The 23,218-nt window shown below is 45.5% G+C and overlaps 1 protein-coding gene across 1 annotated transcript; it reads right to left on the bottom strand.

Moving 5' to 3' along the window:
• Positions 1–332: 332 nt before the first annotated feature.
• On the bottom strand, positions 333–23,152 carry DDX27 (DEAD-box helicase 27). Its single transcript, XM_070419788.1, has 21 exons — positions 23,006–23,152; positions 20,762–20,908; positions 18,764–18,823; positions 18,351–18,525; positions 17,533–17,579; positions 17,315–17,401; positions 15,816–15,921; positions 14,686–14,859; positions 13,904–14,054; positions 11,057–11,156; positions 10,778–10,919; positions 9,750–9,903; positions 8,825–8,906; positions 8,216–8,393; positions 6,942–7,048; positions 6,646–6,748; positions 2,997–3,091; positions 2,740–2,863; positions 2,144–2,231; positions 965–1,039; positions 333–464 (listed from the first exon to the last, which is right to left on the bottom strand). Exons 1-21 carry the CDS (start codon positions 23,096–23,098, stop codon positions 446–448), a joined length of 2,307 nt encoding a protein of 768 aa, XP_070275889.1. The 5' UTR covers positions 23,099–23,152; the 3' UTR covers positions 333–445.
• Positions 23,153–23,218: the final 66 nt, after the last annotated feature.

The raw sequence follows: 23,218 nt of genomic DNA on the forward strand, positions 1-23,218 counted from the left end.
TGGGAGCAGTGTGCTATTGAGGGAAGAAACAGGAATGAAATTTACAATTAGATCGGTTTCTTTCCCCTGCCCCCCAAATACTTTTCCATTCGGTGTGTGTGTGTGTGTGTGTGTGTGTGTGTGTGTGTGTGTGTGTACAGATTTTTATTGTCTAAAGTTTTACATATGTCTTTTTCCCCAACTGACCATCCCCAACCCCCTCAGCCATTCCCACCCCAGGCAAGCCCCCACCACCCCAGTGTCTCAGTATATTCTTTATGTAAAAACTAATCAGCAAGAGGAGGCCTGGCTGACTGACTCTTTTTCTTTCTTAGTGTACAAATGACACAGACTTTTTAAAGTTTTAAGAATTTTTTTTACAAATGGAGAAAAGATCAAACCAGGATGACTTCCCATAAGGAAGGGATCGAAGGGCCATCCCATGAACTTCTTCAAGCCACCACGGCTACTTCCTCCTCTTGTACCTATTAAGAAAACCAGAAGGGATCATGGAAAGAGACTAGACCAACCATGGGCAAACTACAGCCCACGGGCTGGATTCGGCCCGTTTGAAATGAATAAAACTAAAAAAAAAAAAAAAAAAAAAAAGACCGTACCCTTTTATGTAATGATGTTTACTTTGAATTTATATTAGTTCACACAAACACCCCATCCATGCTTTTGTTCCAGCCCTCCAGTCCAGTTTAAGAACCCATTGTGGCCCTCGAGTCAAAAAGTTTGCCCACCCCTGGACTAGACCTTGGATGGTGAGCAAAAATACAATATACAGAAAATGTACCATAGAATGGTATCCTAAAACATTAACCAATGCTACCCCTAATACATTTAAATTTTTAAAAATCAGAGTAAAGGACCAACCCCTCAAAGGCCAGAAAGAGGAAGGAGGAGCTCCTTTCCCATGAAAGGTTTCTTCTCTAATCCCAAATAGTTGTAACCTTTGGTCCTCCAAAACTGCAAACATTACCTGGATTTAGATTTAAAGTTTCCTCCTCGTCTCTGGTGGGACAGGCCTAACTGTTTCCTTTCTTCAAAGGAGGGGCTGTAGATGAGAGAGAAGACATGATGCTGAAATGGCAAACTGTTGGAAAAGCGGGTGGTCTCACCCCCACTGAACCCAGCTCCCACACATAGCAGCAGGATCAACGCATGCATCATTTTCAGGTCCTGAGGTTCTCAGCTTGTGTGTCTTTCTACCTGATAATATGGGTTTGTGCAAGTCAGAGTCCAGCTTTAAAATAAAACAGGAAGAGGCTCTACCCTTCCTTCTCATCCTATATAATAAAGAGGTAATATGCAAATTGACTGTCACATCCTTGCACAAGATGGACACCCATGTGGTCACAAGATGGCCAGCAGGTGAGGGCAGTTGTGGGCGATCAGCCCAGCAGAGGAGGGCAGTTAGGGGCGACCAGGCCAGCAGGAGAGGGCAGTTAGGGGAGACCAGGCATGCAGGGGAGGGCAGTTAGGGGTGACCAGGCCAGCAGAGAAGGGCAGTTGGGGGAGACCAGGCCTGCAGGGGAGGGTAGTTAGGGGCAACCAGGCCAGCAGGGGAGGGCAGTTGGGGGCGATTGGGCTGGCAGAGGAGTAGTTAGGCATCAATCAGGCTGGCAGGGGAGTGGTTAGGGGGTGACCAGACTGGCAGGCAGAAGCGGTTTGGGACAATCAGGCAGGCAGGCAGGCAGTTGGGAGCCAGCAGTCCCAGATTGTGAGGGATGTACCAGATTGCAAAGGGTGCAGACTGGGCTGAGGGACAATCCCCACCACCACCACCCAGTGCATGAAATTCATTACTCTAGTGTATATAATAAAACTACTTGGGAAGCATAAATCTAACCCCATCCCAACCCAGGCCCGGAAATTGGGAAGAGGAGGGATGAACAACACATTCCCAAGAGCAAACCAGGATCCTTTGGGGTTCTGTCTCTCTCCTGAGAAGCTCTATTTCTGAACCAAAAATGTGCCACTTTATCTCCAAGGCAAAAGAGCCTCAACACCTCTTTCCTCATGTTCTCACCCTGGGAAGTCAGACAGAAGCCCCTGAAATATATATTATAAAGCTATAGGTATATGAGAAGTGGGAGTGGGGAAAGAGAGAGAGCTTTCATCAAAATACCAAGAGCTCCATGATGATTTCAAACCCTACCCAGCTCGATACTGTTTCAGGGCCTTCTTGCTCGTGTTGGTGAGTTCTTCATCAAATACAGATTTCTTCACCTGCTTTTGCTTCTTGGCTGTGCAGAGAGAGAATGGGTTAGATATGTCCTCTTAAACCCAGGCTCCTAAATTCCCTTAAGCTCAGGGTAATGGTCCCAAGTTCAGTGGATGCTCTGGACTAATTTATTGACATGAAGGTGAGACATCAGATCCTGGCAGAAAAGGGATAAGGAATCAGAAGTACCAGATGTGAAGGAAGCACTCCAAAGAATGTGTAGTCCAAAGTGAAATGGGCCAAAGACCACCTTCACTTCACTTGACCCTGAGCTGCTCCTCCATGTGGTAACTGGTAAGGACTTAGGCTCCAGATTCCTAAAGGCCTGGTTTCAAATTCTAGGTATTCCCACTAACCACAGGTCACTGCACCACTTGGAGCCAATAAAGGTATAGTTGTATACACTAGTACATACTCATTACTCAAAAAATGTGGGCTCTTATCACCACCCCTCTAACATTCTCCCTGACTATAAGCACAGGTTACAGGGAGAACCTTCTTTCCAGCCAGTAGGCTCCCCATATGCCTACCAGGGCTTCTTGCTGGCTCCTCCTCAGGCATTGCTCGCGCTCGCTTGGCTCTGCGATTCCTCTTGGCCAGCCGCTCAGCAAACATCTGTGCCTTGAGGATTTCGAATTGGGACCTCTCCTCTGCCTAGAGAGAGGATGACATGTGAGTATGGAACAGTTTTATTTTAAAGCTGGACTCAAGAGGATGACATGTGAGTCAGGCAGCCCTGACTCCATGTACTGTGCAGGGACCCAACTCCAAAGGGGAGCCCACTAACCGTCATCTCCCCTTTTTTCTTGGCGTCCTTCATAAACTTCTTCCTCTTCTTCTTTCCTCTTAAGGCCAAGTCAAACTCCTGCAGAGCCTTAGCAACTGGGATGAGAAGAGAGCATGAGATTTCAGGTAGCTTTATAACTTCCTTTAAACTTACAGCCAGGCCGGTATGGCTCGGTGGTTGAGTGTCAACCTATGAACTAGGTCATGGTTGTGGGCTCCATCCCCAGGATGGGGCGTGCAGGAGGCAGGCGATCAATGATTCTCTCTCATCATTGATGTTTCTATCCCTCTCACCGTCCCTTCCTCTCACTGAAATCAAAACGTTAAAAAAAAAAACTTACATTAACAAGTACACAGATTTTAAAATGGTATACAAGAGCTTAAAATGAGAATCATCAATCACTCACTTTCTTGGTGATTACCCCATCTCACTAAATAGCATGCTTGTTCCACTATTTCTCAATTCATCCATTTGAGACTTTCATTATCTATCTACCTCAGGGGTCCTCAAACATTTTAAACAGGGGGCCAGTTCACTGTCCCTCAGACCGTTGGAGGGCCGGAATATAGTTTAAAAAAAAAAAACTATGAACAAATTCCTATGCACACTGCACATATCTTATTTTGAAGTAAAAAAATAAAACGGGAACAAATACAATATTTGTATTTGCATGTGGCCCCCGGGCCGTAGTTTGAAGACCCCTGATCTACCTCTTGATGTGAAAGATAAGGATTTAGTTCACTTATGTCCCTGAATAGTTATAACTCTACTAGAGGCCCAGTGCACAGATTCATGCACTGGCGGGGTCCCTTGGCCTGGCCTGCGGCAATCAGTGGACCTCTGCACTGCTGCAGCCTGGCCTTAACCACCAGCTTGTTGGGCTCCAGCCCGCTGTCCACATCAATCCCATGGCAGGCGGCTGGGGAGGAGCCTGAGTCCAGGCGGGGCACCGCTCCTGCTCATCCTGACCCCGCTGTGCCTGCCGCCACCGCAGCTCGGGTGCACAGGGAGAGTGTCCTCAGGCGAGGCTTGTGCTGCCACAGCTGAGCTCGCCAGTAGCACTTCCGCTGTGGGAGTGCACTGACCACCAGGGGGCAGCTCCTGTGTTGAGCATCTGCCCCCTGGTGGTAGGTGCACATCATAGCTACTGGCCAGTTGGCTGGTCATCCGGTCGCTTAGGCTTTTATATATAGAGATTTAAAAAAATATATATTGTATTGATTTTAGAGAGGAAGGGAGAAGGAGAAATAGAAACATCAATGATGAGAGAGAATCATTGATTGGCTGTCTCCCGCATACCCTCTACTGGGGATCGAGCCCGCAACCCAGGCATGTGCCTTTGGCCAGAATCAAACCTGGGACCCTTCAGTCCGCAGGCCAACGCTCTATCCATTGAGCCAAACCAACTAGGGCTATATATAGATTTTTAACAAAATTTAACATAGATACACCCTAATTTATTGTCCCATCATATATAGACAGTCTTTCTTAAATTGCTGATATAATGTTTTTGGAAGGTAATTTTGCAATCCCTAACAAAATAATAAATACATATAACCTCTGACCTATAATTGTACTTAAAGGACTTAATCCACAAATCAAATATATTTGCTTAATTGTGCAAAGGAATCTGAACAAATTTATTCACCACATGAATTGTTAATAGCAAACGATTAGAAACAACCCCAATGTCCCTCAACAGGGACTAATTAAATAAATTATAATCAACCCTAATGGCCCTGGTGAGGCTCAGACGGCCCTGGTGAGGTTGAGACTACTCCAGTGAGGTTGGGACAAATAAAGGGGACCAGTATGGACTGATGAACAGGGGTAGATACAGAAGCAGAGCAACATTGAACAGAATGTTAAACTACAGTGGGAAGCCTGGGGAGGGTTGGGGGGGGGGGGGGGATTAAGAGACCAACTGAAGGACTTATATGCATGCATATAAGATTAACCAATGGACACAAGACACTGGGCGGGGGGGGGCGGGGGGTAGGGGCCGGGGGAATGTCAAAGGGGGGAAAAAAGGAGACATATGTAATACTCTTTGTAATACTTTAAGAAATAAAAATTATTAAAATAAAATAAAAAATAAAAAAAAATAAAAAAAAATAATCAACCCATTTGATGGAAGATCACACAGCCATATTTTTTTAAAAAAGGGTAGCTATCCATATGCTTATATAAAATCATCTCCAAGTTATAAAATTGAAAAAAGCACAGTGTAGAACAATGTAAATTCATTTGTAATTGTTGAAAATAGAGAAAGGCAGGAAATATCTAAAAATATTTTCCTGCCTCTTGTGGCAAAATATGTAACATAAAATTTGCCATTTGTCCTGGCTGGTTTGCTCAGAGGTTAGAGCATCAGCCCATGCACCAAAGCATTGCAGATTTGATACCTGGTCAAGGGCACATACCTCAGTTACAGGTTAAATCCCAGGTCCCAGTTGTGATGCATGAGGGAGGCAACCAGTCAATGTGTCTCTCTCATATCCATGTCTGTCTGTCTCTCTCTCTATCTCTCTCTCTCTCTCTCTCTCTCTCTCTCTTCCCCTCCTCCCTCCCTTCCACTCTAAGGATCAATGGAAAAAATATCCTCGGATAAGGATTTAAAAAAAAATTACCATTTTCATTCATGCTACAATTTAGTAACACTAATTATATTCACAATATTGTACAACAATCACCATTTTCTGTTTCTACAACTTTTTCATCATCCCAAACAGAAGCTCTGTAACCATTAATAACTCCCTCACACACTAGCCAGTTTGGTTCAGTGGACAGAGCATCTGCCTATGGACCGAAGGGTCCCCGGTTCAATTCCAGTCAAGGGCATGTACCTGGGTTGCAGGCTTCTCCCTGCAGGGTCTGGGCTTGTGCAGGAGGCAACCAGTCAATGTGTTTCTCTCACATCAATTTCTCTCCTTCCCTTTCTCTAAAATTCAATGGAAAAATATCCTCGGGTGAGGATTTAAAATTAAAATAAATAAGTAAATAACTGCCCTAGCCAGTTTGGCTCAGTGGATAGAGCATCAGCCTGTGGACTGAAGGGTCTTAGGTTCGAGTCCAGTCAAGGGCACATGCCCGAGTTGCGGGCTGGATCCCCAGTGTGGGGCGTGCAGGAGGCAGCTGATCAATGATTCTCTCCCATCATTAATGTTTCCATCTTTCTCTCCCTCACCTTTCCTCTCTGAAATCAATAAAAATATATTAAAAAAAAAAAAAAAGACTGCTTAAAAAACTCACTCCCCTACCCCCTAGTAATCTCTATTCTACTTTCTGTGTCTATGACTTTGCATGATTAGGTACTTCATATAAGCAGAATCATAAATATTTGTCCTTTTGTGTCTGGATTAGTTCACTCAACAGGTTTTCAATATTAATCCTTAACAATATGCACCAGAACTTAATTATTGATGAAGACTATTCCATTGTATGTATACACATTTTGTGTCTGCATTCATCTGTTGATGGACATGGGTTTTTTCCACCCTTTGACTACAGTGAGTACTGCTTCAATGAACACTGGCGTGTAAGTATCCATTTGAGTCCCTATTTTCAGTTCTTTGGGGTTAGATCAAGGAGTGGAATTGCTGGGTCCTATGAATTCTATGTTTAGCTCCTGAGGAACCTCCCAACATACTTTTTTCCTTCTTCCTCTCTTCTTTGGTCTGGAACCAGCTCCTCTCAGGCTCGTGGTTCTGTGCCTCCTTCCCCTTTTCCAGGAGCCGCTTTGCTGTGTTGATCTGGGGGGGACAGCAAAAGGGTACCTGCCATGGAACCTACATCTGACAATATATAACGTGGCAGTTGCAGGAAGCCATTGCCGAAAACGCTTGGGACTCTGATGATCTGTTTGCAGACAAAGGATTTCAGAGGGGCTAATGTGGTGTGCTTACCGAGTGACCCTGGGAACCAGAGCCCTCCGCACAGCCTCACCTGGGCTTCCGACTGTTGCATCTCTTTCTCCTCAGCCTCCAGCTGCAGAACTGCATATACATCTTTCTCCATTTTCTCAATTTTGTCCCGAAATTTCAAGATGACATCTTGAGGGAAGAGAACAAAAAAATTTTTTAAATAAGAGTGAAGCCTATGTAGCTGATGAAAGGAAAGTAGATATTTAGTGACTTAGAAAATTGTGGTTTTTTGTGTGTGACTTCTCTGCTTAACAACCCTCCAACCCTGCCTGAAGGTTTCCTGTTGCTCTTAAAATAAGCTCTAAACTTCTAAGCATGGCCCCTGCCGACTCTCTGGCCTTCTATCTCCACCTTGCTGACCGTGCCTCGGGCCCTCTGGCCTTTCTTCCCTTTTACTCGCACACCAAGTTTGCTCCCGCCTCAGAGGCCTTGCCCTGGTGTTCTCTGCTTGGCACACTCTGTCCCCAGACCACTTAGGCCCACCTCATTCTTGTCGTCCAGGACTCGTCTCAAATGCCACCTGCTCAGAGGCTTTCCTAAACAGTTTTCTAAAGTAGGCACCTCTCCTCCTGCAGTTCTAAATCACATCTTCTATTAGCTTTTTTATGTCTTTCCCCACCACAGGATCAGCTGTTTTGTTTCCTGCTGTATCCCCAAAACCTAGAATAGAATAAATAGCACCAGGCATATACAGTAGTACTCAATAATTATTTGCTGGCTGAATGAATTAAATGGGAAAAAAAAGATAGACATATATGAAAGGAAAAAAGGATATGTATCTAAATACTAACAGTGGTGAGTTCCTTAACATACAATTACATTTTAGCTCTTATTTTATTTACTAAGTCCCAACACTGAATACTTATTATTTTTCTAACTGGGGAAAAAAAATATGTTTAAAAAGGATGTGCTTTAAAAGACTCCTATGAATGAGAACATAAAGAATGAAAGATATCCAAAAGAATGAATGCTGATCTCCTCACCTTTTGCCCCTCAAGGATTAGGGGACAGGAGGGAATCAATGGGGATTTTGCCCTAAGAGAGAACTTTCTTCCCAAAGGATGTAAAATAAACCCAAAGTGCCTATGAATAAGGCACTTGAGGCATAAGTCTACCATGAGTCTCTTTTACACACAAAGACTGAAGCCCAGAGAGGAGAGGTAAGACCTGCCCAGAGGTACTCAGCAAGATTCAAACTTGGCTCCTGACTGCAAAGCTCCTGCTCTCACCCATTATCTTCTGCCCCTGCCTCACCTCTCCAAACTGCCCTGAGCTGCTGCAGTGGTGTCTGCTCACCTTGGGGAAGTATCCGGGCCTTCACAGGAGCTTTGGCAGCCTTCACAATCTCCTTCAACATCTTCCGCTCTTCTTCTCCCACCAGAGAGACCGAACGCCCAGCCTTGCCAGCACGTGCTGTTCTCCCCACCCGGTGGACGTAATGCTTGATGGTATTGGGCATCGTGAAGTTGATTACCTGGAAGGTCAAAGCTGACCATCATTCATATGTGGGAGTTGGGAAACAGTTGGAACACAAGGAGGCAAAAGGACTCCCACCCAAAGTACAAGGAAGATGGAGCCTGTTCACCGTTTTTTTTTTTTGGTTTGTGTTTGTGTTTGTGTGTGTGTGTGTGTGTGTGTGTGTGTTTGAATTTTTTGTTAATCCTCACTCAAAAATATATTGCCATTGATTTTTCAGAGAGAGTGGAAGTGAGGGGGAGAGACAGAGAGAGAAACATTGATGTGAGAGAGACACATCGACTGGTTGCCTCCTGCACTCGCCCCAACCAGGCTGGGGATTGAGCCTGCAACCAAGATACATGCCCTTGACCAGAATTGAACCTACAACCCTTCAGTCTGCAGGCTGACACTCTACCCACTAAGCCAAACCAGCCAGGGCCTGCTCACCGTTTTAACCCCCTCGATGTCAAGTCCACGGGCTGCCACATCTGTGGCCACAAGAATGTCAATCTGTTCATCCTTAAAGCGCCTGGAAATAGCCACAAAGAGATGTTTATTCAGATTCCCATCCTCAATAATGCTATGCAGGAGGCTAAGCCAGCAGAAAGAACACAATTCCAGCTGGAGTCAAGCAGCGGAGTGCAGACTATCACAGTGGGGACAGCCTAAGTGTCAGCCCATCGACATTTACACTCCCCTTTAAACAATCCATGAAGTGGAGCAAACGTCATTTTGTGTATACCCCCTTACACAGTAATTCCTATACATATGGAAGTTTGGGAACCACAGAGCTATCCTATATAGGAAGTAGCATATGCAAATGTCCCAGAATTCAAAATAGCTTTTCTTTAGAAAACAACTCTCAGCCATCTATGATGAATAGGGATAGGTGGGAGAGCTCTACAGGGTTCCTCCTTGCCCCCCAAGCTGACTCCATTCTGTGAGAATCAAATAAATCACACAGAAAAGCACACAGCACAGGCCTGGCAAAGTAAATGGTCAAGAAATGGCGACCAGCTTTGATTCCAAATTTCCTTCCATCAGACTCGGGTTTGTCCTCTGCTCTGGAGCAGCTGTAGACAAAAACGTATGCCGAAGTATGCTGAATCGTCCCAAGTCAGAATCTCTTTCCATGGCCCACTCAGCAGCTCCCATACACAAGCCCTGGGGCATGAGTTACCTCTTCTGTGAGACTATGGAGTTAGTTCTGAGTGTATCTAAGACATGACCTTCCAGGGAAACTGTGCTACCTGCGTCCCTGCTAGTATTCTAACACAGCTTCTGGGTGGTATTTTCCCTCGTATGAATTAAGGGAGCCTCTGTGACCTGCCCAAGAAGGGTGGATAGGAGCCAACCCTAACCCCAAGTTTACCGGAGGGACTCCAGCCGCTGCGTCTGTGACAGGTTGCCGTGGAGCTCGCCCACCTGCAGTCCCATGAGACCCAAGAGGATGTGCATGCGGTGGGCCTGCTTCTTGGTCTGGGTGAACAGCATCACATGGTCGGTGAAGGTCCTTGTCAACAGAGCTGGCAGGGAGAGAAGAGTGAACCAGCAGCCATCTCCGAAACATACTCCCTCCTCGCCTGCGAAGTAGTGCTGTGCCTGGCATCAGGGAGACAGACAGGCGAGGTTCCTACCCATGTGAAGCTCAAATTCCAGGGCTGAGACAGAAAAGCGAGTCCTGCCCTTGAGAAAGTGAAGGGAGGATGGGGAGGTAGCTTCAGCACTGGTTCCTCCCAAGCTGAATGACAAGGCAGGATCATCCATGAGAAGATGAGGGGGAAGACTCCAGGCAGAGGAGAGAGCAAACGTAAAGGCCCCGAGGAGGACAAGCTTGTGGGTTTGAGAAAGCTAAAGCAGGTGAGTGTGGCCGAGTGCCAGGCAACAAGGCCGGAGCAAAGGCAACAAGGCAGGCAGGGGCCAGACCCAGAGGGCTTGCAGAACTCGCTAGGGAGCGTGGATTTTTAGTCTAAGAGCAATGGAAGACACCAGCGGGCTTTAAATAAGGAAGTAATAGGCAAGTGCTCATTTGTAAACATCATTTTAAATGATCTGTAGGTGGAGAGTGGATTACCAAGGGATAAGGGTGGAAGCAGGACAGGCACGTAAGAGGCGGCTGCAATAGTTCAGGCAACACACAGCAGTGGCCTGAACTAAGGGCCAAAGATGCAGTGAGGGGAAATGGTTGGGAGTTCAGCAGGACATAAGGACTGGATGGTGGGAGGAAGGTGAGACGATAAAAATAAGGGAGGAAAAACATATCGAAAGTGATGGAGTGAAGGAATGGCAGCACCACACACTGGATTAGGGGAGGCTGGATGGAGGAGGCTCCAGTATGGCACTCCTGAGGTCACAGGAGTCGAGCATCCCACCCTGCCCAGTCCCACCCTGGGCTTGCACCTGCCACAATGGCTTCCCGGTCCCCTTCCCGATTTGGCCGGATCCGGATGAACTCCTGCCGCAGGAAGGGGGCCACATCCGTATTGCTGTTCACAAATATCCGGACAGGGTTCTTCAGAGAGACAGAAGCCAGATCTTTGACCTGCCAGGCACAAAGACAGGGATGCTCACCAGCCTACCACGGGGCAGAAAGGGGGCGGTACCCACCCCCAGCCCAGACCAGACTTCTCTGAACTGTCTTCTCCACTCACCCCACCAAGGAGATTCCCCACAGCCCACCTCATCCGTCATTGTGGCCGAGAAGAGCATAGTCTGGCGGTGATGGGAACACATTCGGATGATCTCCTTCATCTGCTCCTCAAAGTACTCGTCCAGCATCCTGGTCAGCAGGGAAGGGGAGGAATCAAGAGAAATGGACTAAGCTCGCTTCTGTCGAGGGGCAGAAAACATCAGATGCCATATTTTGATGTTGTCATTGGTTCTGCTTCAGGTGCCTTTATTTACTTATTTTATTAGCATTAACAAGATTCACTAAGAATTATCATTTGGCCACATTTGCTTAATCTATTTTTTTTTTCCTGGCTGAACTATTTGCAAGTAAATTGTAGCCATCAGGACACTTTATGCCTAAATATTTCAGCGCACATTTCTTAAGAACAATGATCTTCTATGTAATCACAATGTCATTATTACACCCATGAATTTTAAGTTTGAATAACGCTATCTAAATGCTGGGGTCCAATCCCAGCGGGTCCAGGGGTCCCCAAAGGTGTGGACGGAGTCGGCGAAGAAGGAATGACACGAAGACAGCCTTCAGGGCATCTAAAGTATAGTCCATATCCAAATTTTCCTAGCTGTTCCCAAATATCATTTTGTAGCTGTCTTGTTATTTAGTCTAGAAACCAAAGTTCCTATGTTGCATTTGGTTGGCATGTCTCTTTAGTCTCCCTTAATCTAGAAGAATCCTCTCAGCCTATTCCACACTCTGTATTTGTCTATTTCCCAGGGACTGTATTCAGTAAATCATTGCAGAAAGAATGTGTAGGGGTGCGGATGTGCACCTCACTCCCAGTCCATCAGGAGATAAAGATCATCAGTTTGAACACTTGCTTAAGGAGGTGTCTGCCAGGTTTTGCCACTGATAAAGGAACCTTTTTCTCTTTGTAGGTAATAGTAATCTGTGAAATTACTTTTGACTCCAGGTTTTTTCAACTGATGCAGTTCTTTACAGTACTTCTCCCTCCAGGTCAGGCTCAGTTGAGAATCAGGTATTACATTTATTTGTCATGTCTCCTTAGACACTTCAATCTAAAACTTCCATAGCCTTTCCCAGTCTTTTAAGATGCTGACGTGTTTGAAGAATACAATTTCCTTCCCCTCTAAAACCTGAATCAGATCATGTTCCCTTGCCTGAGAACAATCTCCTTTACTTCCTTCAGGCCTCAAGAATGGTTCATTTGCTCTGTCAGTCAGTCAATTATTCAACACTCACTGAGCATCTACTGGATTCCAGATGTAGCACTGGGATGCGGCAGCAAGCAACACCAAGCCAGCCCTTTACGAAATGATGTTCTAGAGGAGAGGTGGGACACAACCACCACACCAGCATTCAGGTAACCATAAGGGAGGTAGGTCAGACAGGCTAGCGAGACCTCAGAGATTGGAGATCGTAAAGCAGGAAGGGGAGGATGAGGTGGGGGCAGGACCGTTTCTCAGATAAGTGACAACTAGAGCAGAAACCTGAGGGAAAAAAAGTCATTCCAAGCTGATGAAACAGCAAATGCAGAAACCCCAAAGTGGGCAAGTGCTGACAGGATTTATGGATGTTTTGTGCGGTGTGAAAATGAGGAGACACAAATGACGTTAAGAATTTTGGCCAGAACAACAAATAGGACTACATTGCTGATCATGAGATGGGAAGAGAGACGGAGGGGCATACAGATCAGAGCTTGGTTAAAGACCTGTTCAGCTGGAGATGCTGCAATTTGAGAGTAAACTTGAACAGGCTTTAGGGTTTTTTGTTGCCTCCTTCCCCTACCCCACCTCCTTCATTAGTCTAGGGTCATTAAGACTTTATTCTGTTCAGTTATAGAGGAAAGAGGTGAGCAGATGGGACACATATGAGAGGAAGGAGGGAAAGAGGGAGAAGGAGGGATGGAGTGAGTCCCACATCACACTAAGAGAGGCTGTTTGTGGAGTCCTCACTATGCACTGGCACTTATCCCAACTTACTTCTTGAATCCTCAACACCACAAGATTGGTGCTGTTCTTATCTCCCACTTACAAACAGGGAAAGGTTTTGCTTTGATAATCTAAAAGATGTCCCCAAATCTCAGGAAGTGGCAGAGCCAGGATTTGATCTACCTTCCCCCCCCCTTTTTTTAAAAATAATTTTATTGATTTTTTACAGAGAGGAAGGGAGAGGGATAGAGAGTTAGAAACATCGATGAGAGAGAAGCATTGATCAGCTGCCTCCTGCACACCCCCTACTGGGGATGTACCTGCAACCAAGGTACATGCCCTTGACCGGAATCGAACCTGGGACCCTTCAGTCCCCAGGCCGATGCTCTATCCAGTGAGCCAAACCAGCTAGGGCTCTACCTTTCCTTTTAACCAGCACTTTACAGAAGAAGAAAGAGAGCAGAATAATCTGGGCTGAGGATGGACAAAGGTACAAACGTGAGCAGCTGAACTGGTGAGAGCCATCCTATATAATAAAAGCCTAATATGCAAATTGACCAAACAATGGAACAACCAGTCACTAGGATGCTCACTGACCACCAGGGGGCAGACACTCAACACAGGAGCTGCCCCCAGCCCACAGGCCCCAGGTCAGCCAACGCAGGTACCAGCAGGGGCCCGCCAATCGCCACACTGGTCACCCCGAAAATTGAGGCAACCAGCGACAGCAGCAGGGGGCGGGGCCGGCGAGCAGGCCAAGCCAGGCCAGCCAAGGTGGGTGCCAGCAGGGGCTCCCCCACTGCCCCACAGATCGGCCCTGATCACTGACCAGGCCTAGTGACCCTACCCGTGCATGAATTTCATGCACCAGGCCTCTACTGTAGAATAATCCAGGGTGGCAAGTTCCCATCCAGGGCTGTGGCCCATGGGATCCCAGATGAGTACCTGTCAGCCTCATCCAGGATAAGCACCTCAATGCTACTCAGGTGGAAGGAAGGGCAGTTGTGGAGGTGATCAATGAGCCGGCCCGGGGTGGCAATGAGGATGTCAGGCGCTGCCCGAAGAGCAGCTTCCTGAGACTTCACGTCCAGACCACCTGCGAAGAAAAAAGCCCCACCAGGCAGCCAGTTCAGTCATTCACCGCTACTGCCTGAGCCCTGCCACCTGCCAGGTCTCATGCCAGATGCAGAAGAAACGGCAGAGAATACAACTGACAAATGCCCAACATGTGTGGATTTTACAATCTGTTTGGAGAGGCAAATTTTTTAACTACAATTCTGTTCAATGCAAAACATCAAAAAAGATGATGACACAAAGGAACTTCAGATCCAGGCATCTAAGGATTAAGAGAAGCAGCTGCAGAGCTGATGTCCTTCTACATCAAAATGGCATATGGGGGTAAAATGAAGGTTAGAAAACAGTATCATATAACATCATCAGAAAAATTCTGCCCCAAACAATATTTAATTCGTTATTCATGCAAAGCAGAAATTGTATCGTAAACTTATTTAGTACCAAGAAAAAATTTTCCCCATGATTTTGAAATTTCATTCTGCAAGACTGGTTAAGTCTCGATCAAACCCTCTCCCCACCTCCCACTACCTACTATAAAAACACATCGTCCACTATTTAAGTGGATTCAATCACATAAAGGCTTTCTTGGCACCTGTCAACCTCAGAGGGTGTCATGGTCTCTCAGGGCTGGCAGCCTTCGGCCAGATACTCACCCACAGCTAGGCAGGTGGTAATGTTGCAGAATTGGGCCAGCTGCTTGGTGACCGAGTGTACCTGGATGCCCAGCTCTCGGGTGGGAACCAGCATGAGCACGCGGGTTACTGGAGCCTGGCGGGGTTTGTAGATTAGACGCTCCAAGACGGGCAGTGCGAAGGCAGCAGTTTTACCTGGAGACAAGGGCAGGAAGAAAGCAAAGAGAAGAGGTTCAGTCCCTTCAAGGTTTACGTTTTCACCTGAGCACAGAAATATGTATGACAGTTATGGGTCACAGGTTGCAGGGGGTCTAGTGAAGGTCCTCCTCATTTAATTCTATCAGGGTATCGCCTTGACTATGACCGCCTGTCTCTTCCATGACAGGTCTCTTCATAGGAGGAAAGTTTTTATAAAAGGGATGCTCAATGTAACATTGTATATTAGTGCAGTTAATTATATAGTAAAAAACAGTCATTTAATAAAATACTATGCAACCATTTTTAAAAAGCCAAGACTTTTTAAAGAAATAGGAAAATATACAGTAAGTTATTTGTGTTATATTTTTTTATTGATTTTTAGAGAGAGGAAAGGAAAGGAAGAGAGAGAAACATTGATATGAGAGTGAAGTGAAACATTGATCCGCTGCCTCCTGCACACCCCCTACTGGGGATCTAGCCCGCAACCCAGGCATGTGCCCTGACCAGGAATCGAACTGGAAACCCCTTTGCTGCACAGGACGATGCCCAGCCAGGGCTATAGTAAGTTTTTTTTTTCTAAGGGAGCTACTAAACAAAATATATAATGTTATTGCATTAAAAATTATATTTGTGGCACTGACCAGTGTCCTCTGTAGCTAGAATGTCAGCCTGCACACTAAAGGGGCATATGTGGGAGGCAACCAATCAATGTGTCGCTCTCACTTTGGTGTTTCTCTCTCTCTCTGTCTCTTTCTCGCTCCCCTTCCTTTCCTCCCTTACACTCTCTCTAAAATATTAATGGGGAAAAAATATCCTCAGGTGAGGGTTAACAAAAATCAAATTTATATTTGTGTATTTACCAAAGTGGCCTTTTGGTCAGTCAACTTAGAGCCTGTTCTAGGTTGAACATCCTCCTTCTGCCTCCCCCCTCCCCAAGTCCCTATCCTTTTTACCTGTCCCAGTGGCTGCACAGGCACAGATGTCCTTCCCCAACAGTCCCACGGGTATGCACGCCTTCTGGATCGGGGTGGGCTGCTTAAAGTTCATGGCTGTAATGGCCTGAGGAAAAAGAGAGAGTTAGACAGAGGGGTAGGGAGAGTCTCAGCATGAAACAAACAAGGCACGTTTCCAAACAAGTGGTATCTTAGTCCATCCCAGTCATTCAATCCACAAGCATTTATTGTGCCTCTTGTATGTGAGGCACTGTTCTAGGCGCTTGAGAATATAGCAGTAAACAAAAGAAACAAAAACTTTGCCCTCAGAAATCTTATAATCTGACTAGTGGCCTGGTGCATGAAATTCGTGCACATTAAAAGGGAATCAGAGGAAATATTTTATTTTATTTTATTTTTTTAGAGGAAATATTTTAATATTGCTATTTGCCCTTTCTCTATAATAGAAGTGTCAGGGATGAAAGAAAATTAGTAAAATGTATATGAAAATCTCCTTCCTGTCAGAGTCTGGGACGCGCCGCGGGACCCAGAGTCAAATCCCTGCTCGCCCGCACGCACCTCGAAATCTCGCAAGACCCAGACCCAGCCGGCCCCACCCCCGTCAAGCCCTGCTGGGTGGGGGCGCAGCCTCAGGTCCCCCATCAAGCCCCACCGGGCAGGGGGCGCAGCCTCAGCTCCCCCAGCCCAGCGCCAGGGCAGGGGGCGCAGCCTCAGTTCCCCTGGCCCCGGTGCAAGGGCACAAGGGCATGACGACCATTTGCATATTAGCTCGTTATTATATAGGATAGAAAAAACAGACCAAAACAAACACATGTCATATGGAGATAAATGCTATGGAGAAAGGTGGCTGGGGAGGGCAGTGGGGAGGGAATGAGTGCAATTTATAGAGTAGGTCTCATTGAGCAGTGGTTACTGAGTGAAACTCTGAAAGAGGCAAGGAGCAATGAAAACAGACTTGTGAAAGAATCTTCCTGGCAGGATGAAGAGCAAGTGCAAAGGCCCTGAGGACGAAGATGCATGACCTGTTTGAGGACCAGTGAGCAAGCCAGTATGGCCAGAGCAGAAAGAGTGCTTAGAGACAGCATCATAGCGGCCCAGAAGGGGCTGGGCCTTATAGGCCAAGATGAACTTTCTGTTTATTTTTTTTATTTTATTTTTTAAATATATTTTATTGATTTTTTACAGAGAGGAAGGGAGAGGGATAGAGAGTTAGAAACATTGATGAGAGAGAAACATCAATCAGCTGCCTCCTGCACATCTCCTACTGGGGATTGTGCCTGCAACCCAGGTACATGCCCTTGGCCGGAATCGAACCTGGGACCTTTCAGTCCACAAGCCGACGCTCTATCCACTGAGCCAAACCGGTTTTGGCGAACTTTCTGTTTAACAGGGTTGCCTGGCAGCCATGTGGACAAGAGAGTTTAGGGAAGCAAAGAGCCCAGCTTAGGAAGAAGAGTCAGTCACAGGATGACGGCACAGTTGTAAAAAGAAGCCACTACCTTCAGAAGAGGGCGGGAAAGGTTCATGTCCTGGAATGAGAGGTTTTCATCGTACTGAGATGCATCTTCAAAAAATCCTCCTGCTTCCTACACCAGAAAACCAAAAGACAGAATGAGAATTCAGCAAAAAAAAAAAAAGCCCAAGAAAACAAACTGACCTTAAAATCCTTTTAGAATGCAAAAACAAGCTGCATACTGTTTTCCAAGCCCACACTCACTTGTCCTTTCTTCTTCTTCTTCTTCCGCTCCTTTACTTTGAGTGTGTCTATGGAGAAAAATACAGCTGATAATCAGGGCTTATCCTTACTGAGCATTTACAATCTGCTCCAGCAGTTCTCAACCTGTGGGTCGCGACCCCTTTGGTGGTTGAACGACCCTTTCACAGGGGTCACCTAAAACCATGCTTCATATCAGATATTTACATTATGATTCATAACAGTAGCAACTTTACAGTTATGAAGCAGCAACGAAAATAATTTTATGGTTGGGTCACAACATGAGGAACTGTATTTAAAGGGCCAGAAGGCTGAGAGCCACTGTGCTAGACACTGTCCTAAGTGCTTTATGTGGACAGCTTGCTGCAGGGTGCGACTGTCATTAGCCTTACTTCAAAGATGAGGTCATTGTGAGGCAGTGTAGACAGGAAACAAACTCACCAAGTTCCAGAGACCAAGTTCTCAACCTCTATGCTATACTATGATGCTTTAGCTCTCATTTCTGCAAGAAATATTTATGGAGTAGCCATTACGTGGTTGGACCCATCTGATGAGGGATGTGAGGGCCCCAGCACCCCAATAAGTTCGAGTCACAGAGGTGCTGGCAGCTGTGTGAGGCTGGAGATGAGGAAAAGAGTAAATTCTGCCTACTGAGTACAACCCTAACAAAATCCCAAGAAAAAAGGGAAGCTTACAGAAAGGAGTTCCACATGGAGATGTTAAATTTAATTGCGTGAAAGAGCATGGCAAATCCTACAAGTAAAGGCGGACACTTTCCAATGTCCTGTTCCTGTTTCTGGTAGCAACCTGGTATCACCTACCTGCTTTGGTGAGGATATTCTCATCGGCTGATGAGTAGTCGGTCTCTGATTCTTCATCTGCTGAGCCTTCCTCATCTTGCCCTTCAGGGTCTTCCTGGTCTTCCTGCTCCTCCGGTTCAGAGCCCTCCTTTGCCTCTTTCTCCTTCTCTGTCTTCCCAGACTTGGCTTCTTTGTCCTGGGAGGAAAAACAATTATAATAAAGTCAGGCAACTACAAACTTCAGGAAGTCCAGAACCTACACAGAGCACCATTATGCTACGAGGATTTTTAATGAATATTAACAGTGGACACATGGAGAAGCCTGCCTGCACCAGCCGCACTTCCACGTAGGCTTGAAGAGAAACAGTGGGGAGGTGTCGAGGCTACAGCTGTGGGCTTAACTGCGAAGAGAAGTAACTGCTTTGCTTTCTCACCTCTGTTTTCCTTTTCTTTCGAACTTTCTCAATCTTCTCATCTAATGTAGTGGCTGCCCTCTGCAGATAAAAATACAGAGATGAAAAGAATATGCATATGGGAAAGAGACGAAGCAAGGTTTTTCTCAGGATCCGATCTCAGATATTAATATACAAAAAGGCTGTCTGTCCTTAGATACATTAATCAATCCATAGATTACTCACAGCCCAAAACATTAAATAAGTGGTCTATTTATGAAAAACTTTAAATTACCTGGAACCAGTAAGAACATTCACATTTTAGAAGGTGTTTACTATTCAGAATAATACAATTACTAAGAGATGTCATATTATATCTGAATACTACTCAGAAAAACTTACCAATCAGACATAAATTAGCCTATTAATTAAAATGTTGAAATCTGAACAAATTCAGGTAATGCTGGATAGTAATAAAACTTTAGAAAGGGTAAGTAATGGCAGGCTCTCTTTATGCTCAAAGCTCCCTAAACTGCTATGGCACTACAGTTAACTGTGTAATTATTTGTCTAGTTATTTTCTACACTGATAGACTGTAAGCTTTATAAGGCGCAGTCTTTAATTTCATTGGGTCCATATGAATAGAAAAAAACAAACAACCTCACGAGGACCTTGAAAAGGCAATGCTGTTTTATTTCAATCAGAACGAGGACAGCAGAGCCCGATTAAACTGCTCTGAGCAGGCAATATTTCTCTTTGAAGTGCATGAAATATAAAATAATTTTCATGCATCTTCTAGCTTGTTAACCAAACTCAAAGAGAAGCAGGAGATCTTGGCAAATAAGCAGATGACAATGACATTTGTGGGAGCTTTAGCTATGCTGTGTGGGGACCAGGGACCCTAAACATGAGGTCACATGAGATTACCTGGCAAATGAGAGAGAATGTCAGTATCTATGGGACAGAGTCTAGCTATTAAAATATCGCTACCAAGGGCACCTGCTAGATCAGTGATGGCGAACCTATGACATGCGTGTCAGAGGTGACACAGGAACTCATTTTTTTGGTTGATTTTTCTTTGTTAAATGGCATTTAAATAGATAAAATAAATATCAAAAATATAAGTCTTTGTTTTACTATGGTTGCAAATATCAAAAAAATTCTACATGTGACACGGCACCAGAGTTAAGTTAGGGTTTTTCAAAATGCTGACACGCTGAGCTCAAAAGGTTCGCCATCACTGTGCTAGATTGTTCTTTGTTATAAAGGTTTCTTTCTAATATTCAAAACAAGGAGTGAACACCTAAAAACGAGACCATTTTTAACATAGCTCTGTCCATTTTCTTAAAGGCAAGTAATTTACGGTACATGTAATGCTTGGTATTTCTAGACCATTAAATGGTATTATCACGTTTCCTCGAAGACTTTTCCACCCCACATTTTAATGTCTATAAAGTCAAGAAGGGTCTATCTGATTATATATACTGAAGTTAGTCTGAGCTCACCAACCCCTCCTCCAAGGAAAAGCTGTTATGGACATTTTAAGGAAGGCAATAAAATATTATTGATACTTTTAAATATTGTCTGGAGATCAATGAATGTGTTTGTAACTAAAGTCTGCAAAAAATTCACTTGTAAAATTTGGCACTTGCTTGGTTTTAATCAAGAATGTGGGTAATTTATCATCACTTCCTATCCCACCAAAATTACACCATAGACCTAGCTGGTTTGGCTCAGTGGATAGAGCATCGGCCTGGGGACTGAAGGGTCCCAGGTTCGATTCCAGTCAAGGGCACATGTCTGGGCTCGGTCCCAGTAGGGGGCGTGCAGGAGGCAGCCAAGGAATGATTCTCTCTCATCACTGATGTTTTTATCTCCCTCTCCCTCTCCCTTCCTCCCTGAAATCAATAAAAAAAACAACAAAACAACAACTATACCACATATTTCCAAAAAAGTTCCAATATCCGCTGCATGTAAGCAGATGGCAAAGGCAGTGAGCTCAGGGTTAGAACTCTTAACACCTGGACTGCCTATCAGTACCTTCTTCTTGAGCTGGCTCATAACATCGGCCATGGCCCAGCTGCCATCGTACATTCCCTCCTTCTCAGTGAAAATGAAGTCAGGATTGAAATCAGCGCTGCGGTTCTTCTGCAAGGCTTTCTGCTTTCTGCCCAGCACAATGGGCCCCTGAGAAGAGGAAGAAAAAGTGTGACTATGGGACTGAAATGAGAGAACACTAGAAAAAGGAGAAGAAAATGGGGGTACCCAACAAGAGAGAAATCCACAAAGCAAAAATTGACAAATGCCACAAAGAAACCCACCAATCTATAATTGTTATTTGAGATTCTAACAATCCCTCTCAATAACTGATAGATCAAGCAGACAAAAAATGAGTACCTCTGTAAAAAATGTGAACAACACAATTATTAAGCTTCATTCCAATGAACATATAGAGAGCACTGCACCTACCATTAGAGAATAAACGTTCTTTCTGGGCACACATGGAATACTTGCAAAAACTGATCACGTAGTAGACATTTAAGCAAATCTTCAATAAGTTTCCAAAAAATCAATATTATACAGACTCTGTTCTCTGACCACAATTCATTTAAGTTAGAATCAATAACAAAAAGATAACTTTAAAAACCTATACATCCGCCGAAACCGGTTTGGCTCAGTGGATAGAGCGTCGGCCTGCGGACTGAAAGGTCCCGGGTTCGATTCCGGTCAAGGGCATGTACCTGGGTTGCGGGCACATCCCCAGTGGGAGATGTGCAGGAAGCAGCTGATCGATGTTTCTCTCCCACCGATGTTTCTAACTCTCTATCTCTCTCCCTTCCTCTCTGTAAAAAATCAATAAAATATATTTAAAAAAAAAACACAAAAAACAAAAAAACCCTATACATCCAGAAAGTGGAAAGAGGACTGGCTGCTCCATGGCTTCAGGAGGATAAGTTGAGAAGAAAAGAACTGGAGCACTGCCCAAGCCAGTTTGGCTCAGTGGATAGAGCCAGGTTCGATTCCAGTCAAGGGTACATACTGGGGTTGTGGCTCAGTAGGGGGCGTTCCAGCCAATCAATGATTCTCCCTCATCATTGATGTTTCTATCTCTTTCTCTCCCTCTCCCTTCCTCTCTGAAATCAATAAAAAAAATGCATATATTTTTTTAAAAATCTGGAGAACTAAAGAGTGCTATACTGACATTTTTCCTTGAGTTAAACAACCTCATAAAAACTCTGACCCTAAATTTCATTAGTAGTGATTAAATTTCTTGGTATCTCGTTTAATTATTGAGTTGTATAGCACCTCATTCTTTTTTTTTTTTTTTAGCACCTCATTCTTGACGTTTTGCATTATCATTTGCCATATTTGCTTTACTCCTTTTTTAATAAGTTTTCCATTCAAGAATTTAAAAGATCAAAAAAAAATTTTTTTAAAGAATTAAAAAGATCATTCTGGCTGCTAAGTGAATACCCTGGAGGGGAACAAGAGAAAGAGCTGGAGACCAGGTCTGTTAGTATTCTGGGTATCCAGGCACAAGCTGGCAGTGGCCTGTGCTAGGATGGAAGCAGTGCGGCTGGAGAGAGGGGGAGAAGCTTGAGAGAGATTCCTAAACCAGCTTCCAGAACACTGGAGCGGGAGAGGAGGAAGAAGCTGCCAAGGATGACTCTAAGGTTTCTGGCTTGAGATGGAGCAGGTTGGGAGGGTGAGGGAGAGAGACTAGAGTTCAGCTTTGGAGCAGTTGAATTTTGTGGAGGCCATAGGACGCCCCAATGGAGGTGTCAGCAGACAGATGAGGTCGCAGAGGGGAAAACACCCCGGCTGGATCTCTGAAGGGTGAGCACTTTTCATGACGCTGACCCCTTTTTAACTGTTCATGGCTATGTCCCACATGCTCAACAGTAACAAATGTAAGTATTAACTAAATACTGTCATCGCGAACGAATGCATGACCGCAGCTCCTTGAGCAGAAACCAGGGCTTGTTTCGCCTCTGGATCCCTATTACACGGCCTGGATGAAGTATCCGTTCGGCGAGTGGGTACCGAGCTCGCCAAGGCGACACGGAATGGCACGGCACCGTGCGGCGGCGAGGAAACGCTAGTGGCGAGCAAACTGAGGAAGATCTGGGGGTCCCGGTGAGACCCTTCGTTGAAGGACACATGCCGGCCTGGCTGGGGAATGCTGAGGATTTGGGGACAGAGCCGAGGTATCAGAAGGAAGGGAAACGAGTCTAGGAAACCTGACCGTCCGCCGCTGCGCCCCGACCCCCGATCGGCTCATACCTCCTCCTCCTCGTCTCCGGAGTCAGACTCGGGCTCCACCGGCACCTCGTCATCCTCGCCGATGGTCCCGATGAAACCCAGCTCCTCCAGCATGCTGCCGCCGCGGTCACTGACGGAAACCAGCCCACGGCACGCGACAGCCGGAACTTTTCAGCGACCGTCCCCTCGTCACTGCCTGCGTCACTTCCGTTCTGAAGAAGCCCTCGACGAACC

This window comes from Myotis yumanensis, unplaced genomic scaffold, assembly GCF_028538775.1.
Source record: "Myotis yumanensis isolate MYYU_CA2020_CCGP unplaced genomic scaffold, mMyoYum1.0.hap1 SCAF_7, whole genome shotgun sequence".
In the NCBI taxonomy this organism is placed as follows: Eukaryota; Metazoa; Chordata; class Mammalia; order Chiroptera; family Vespertilionidae; genus Myotis; species Myotis yumanensis.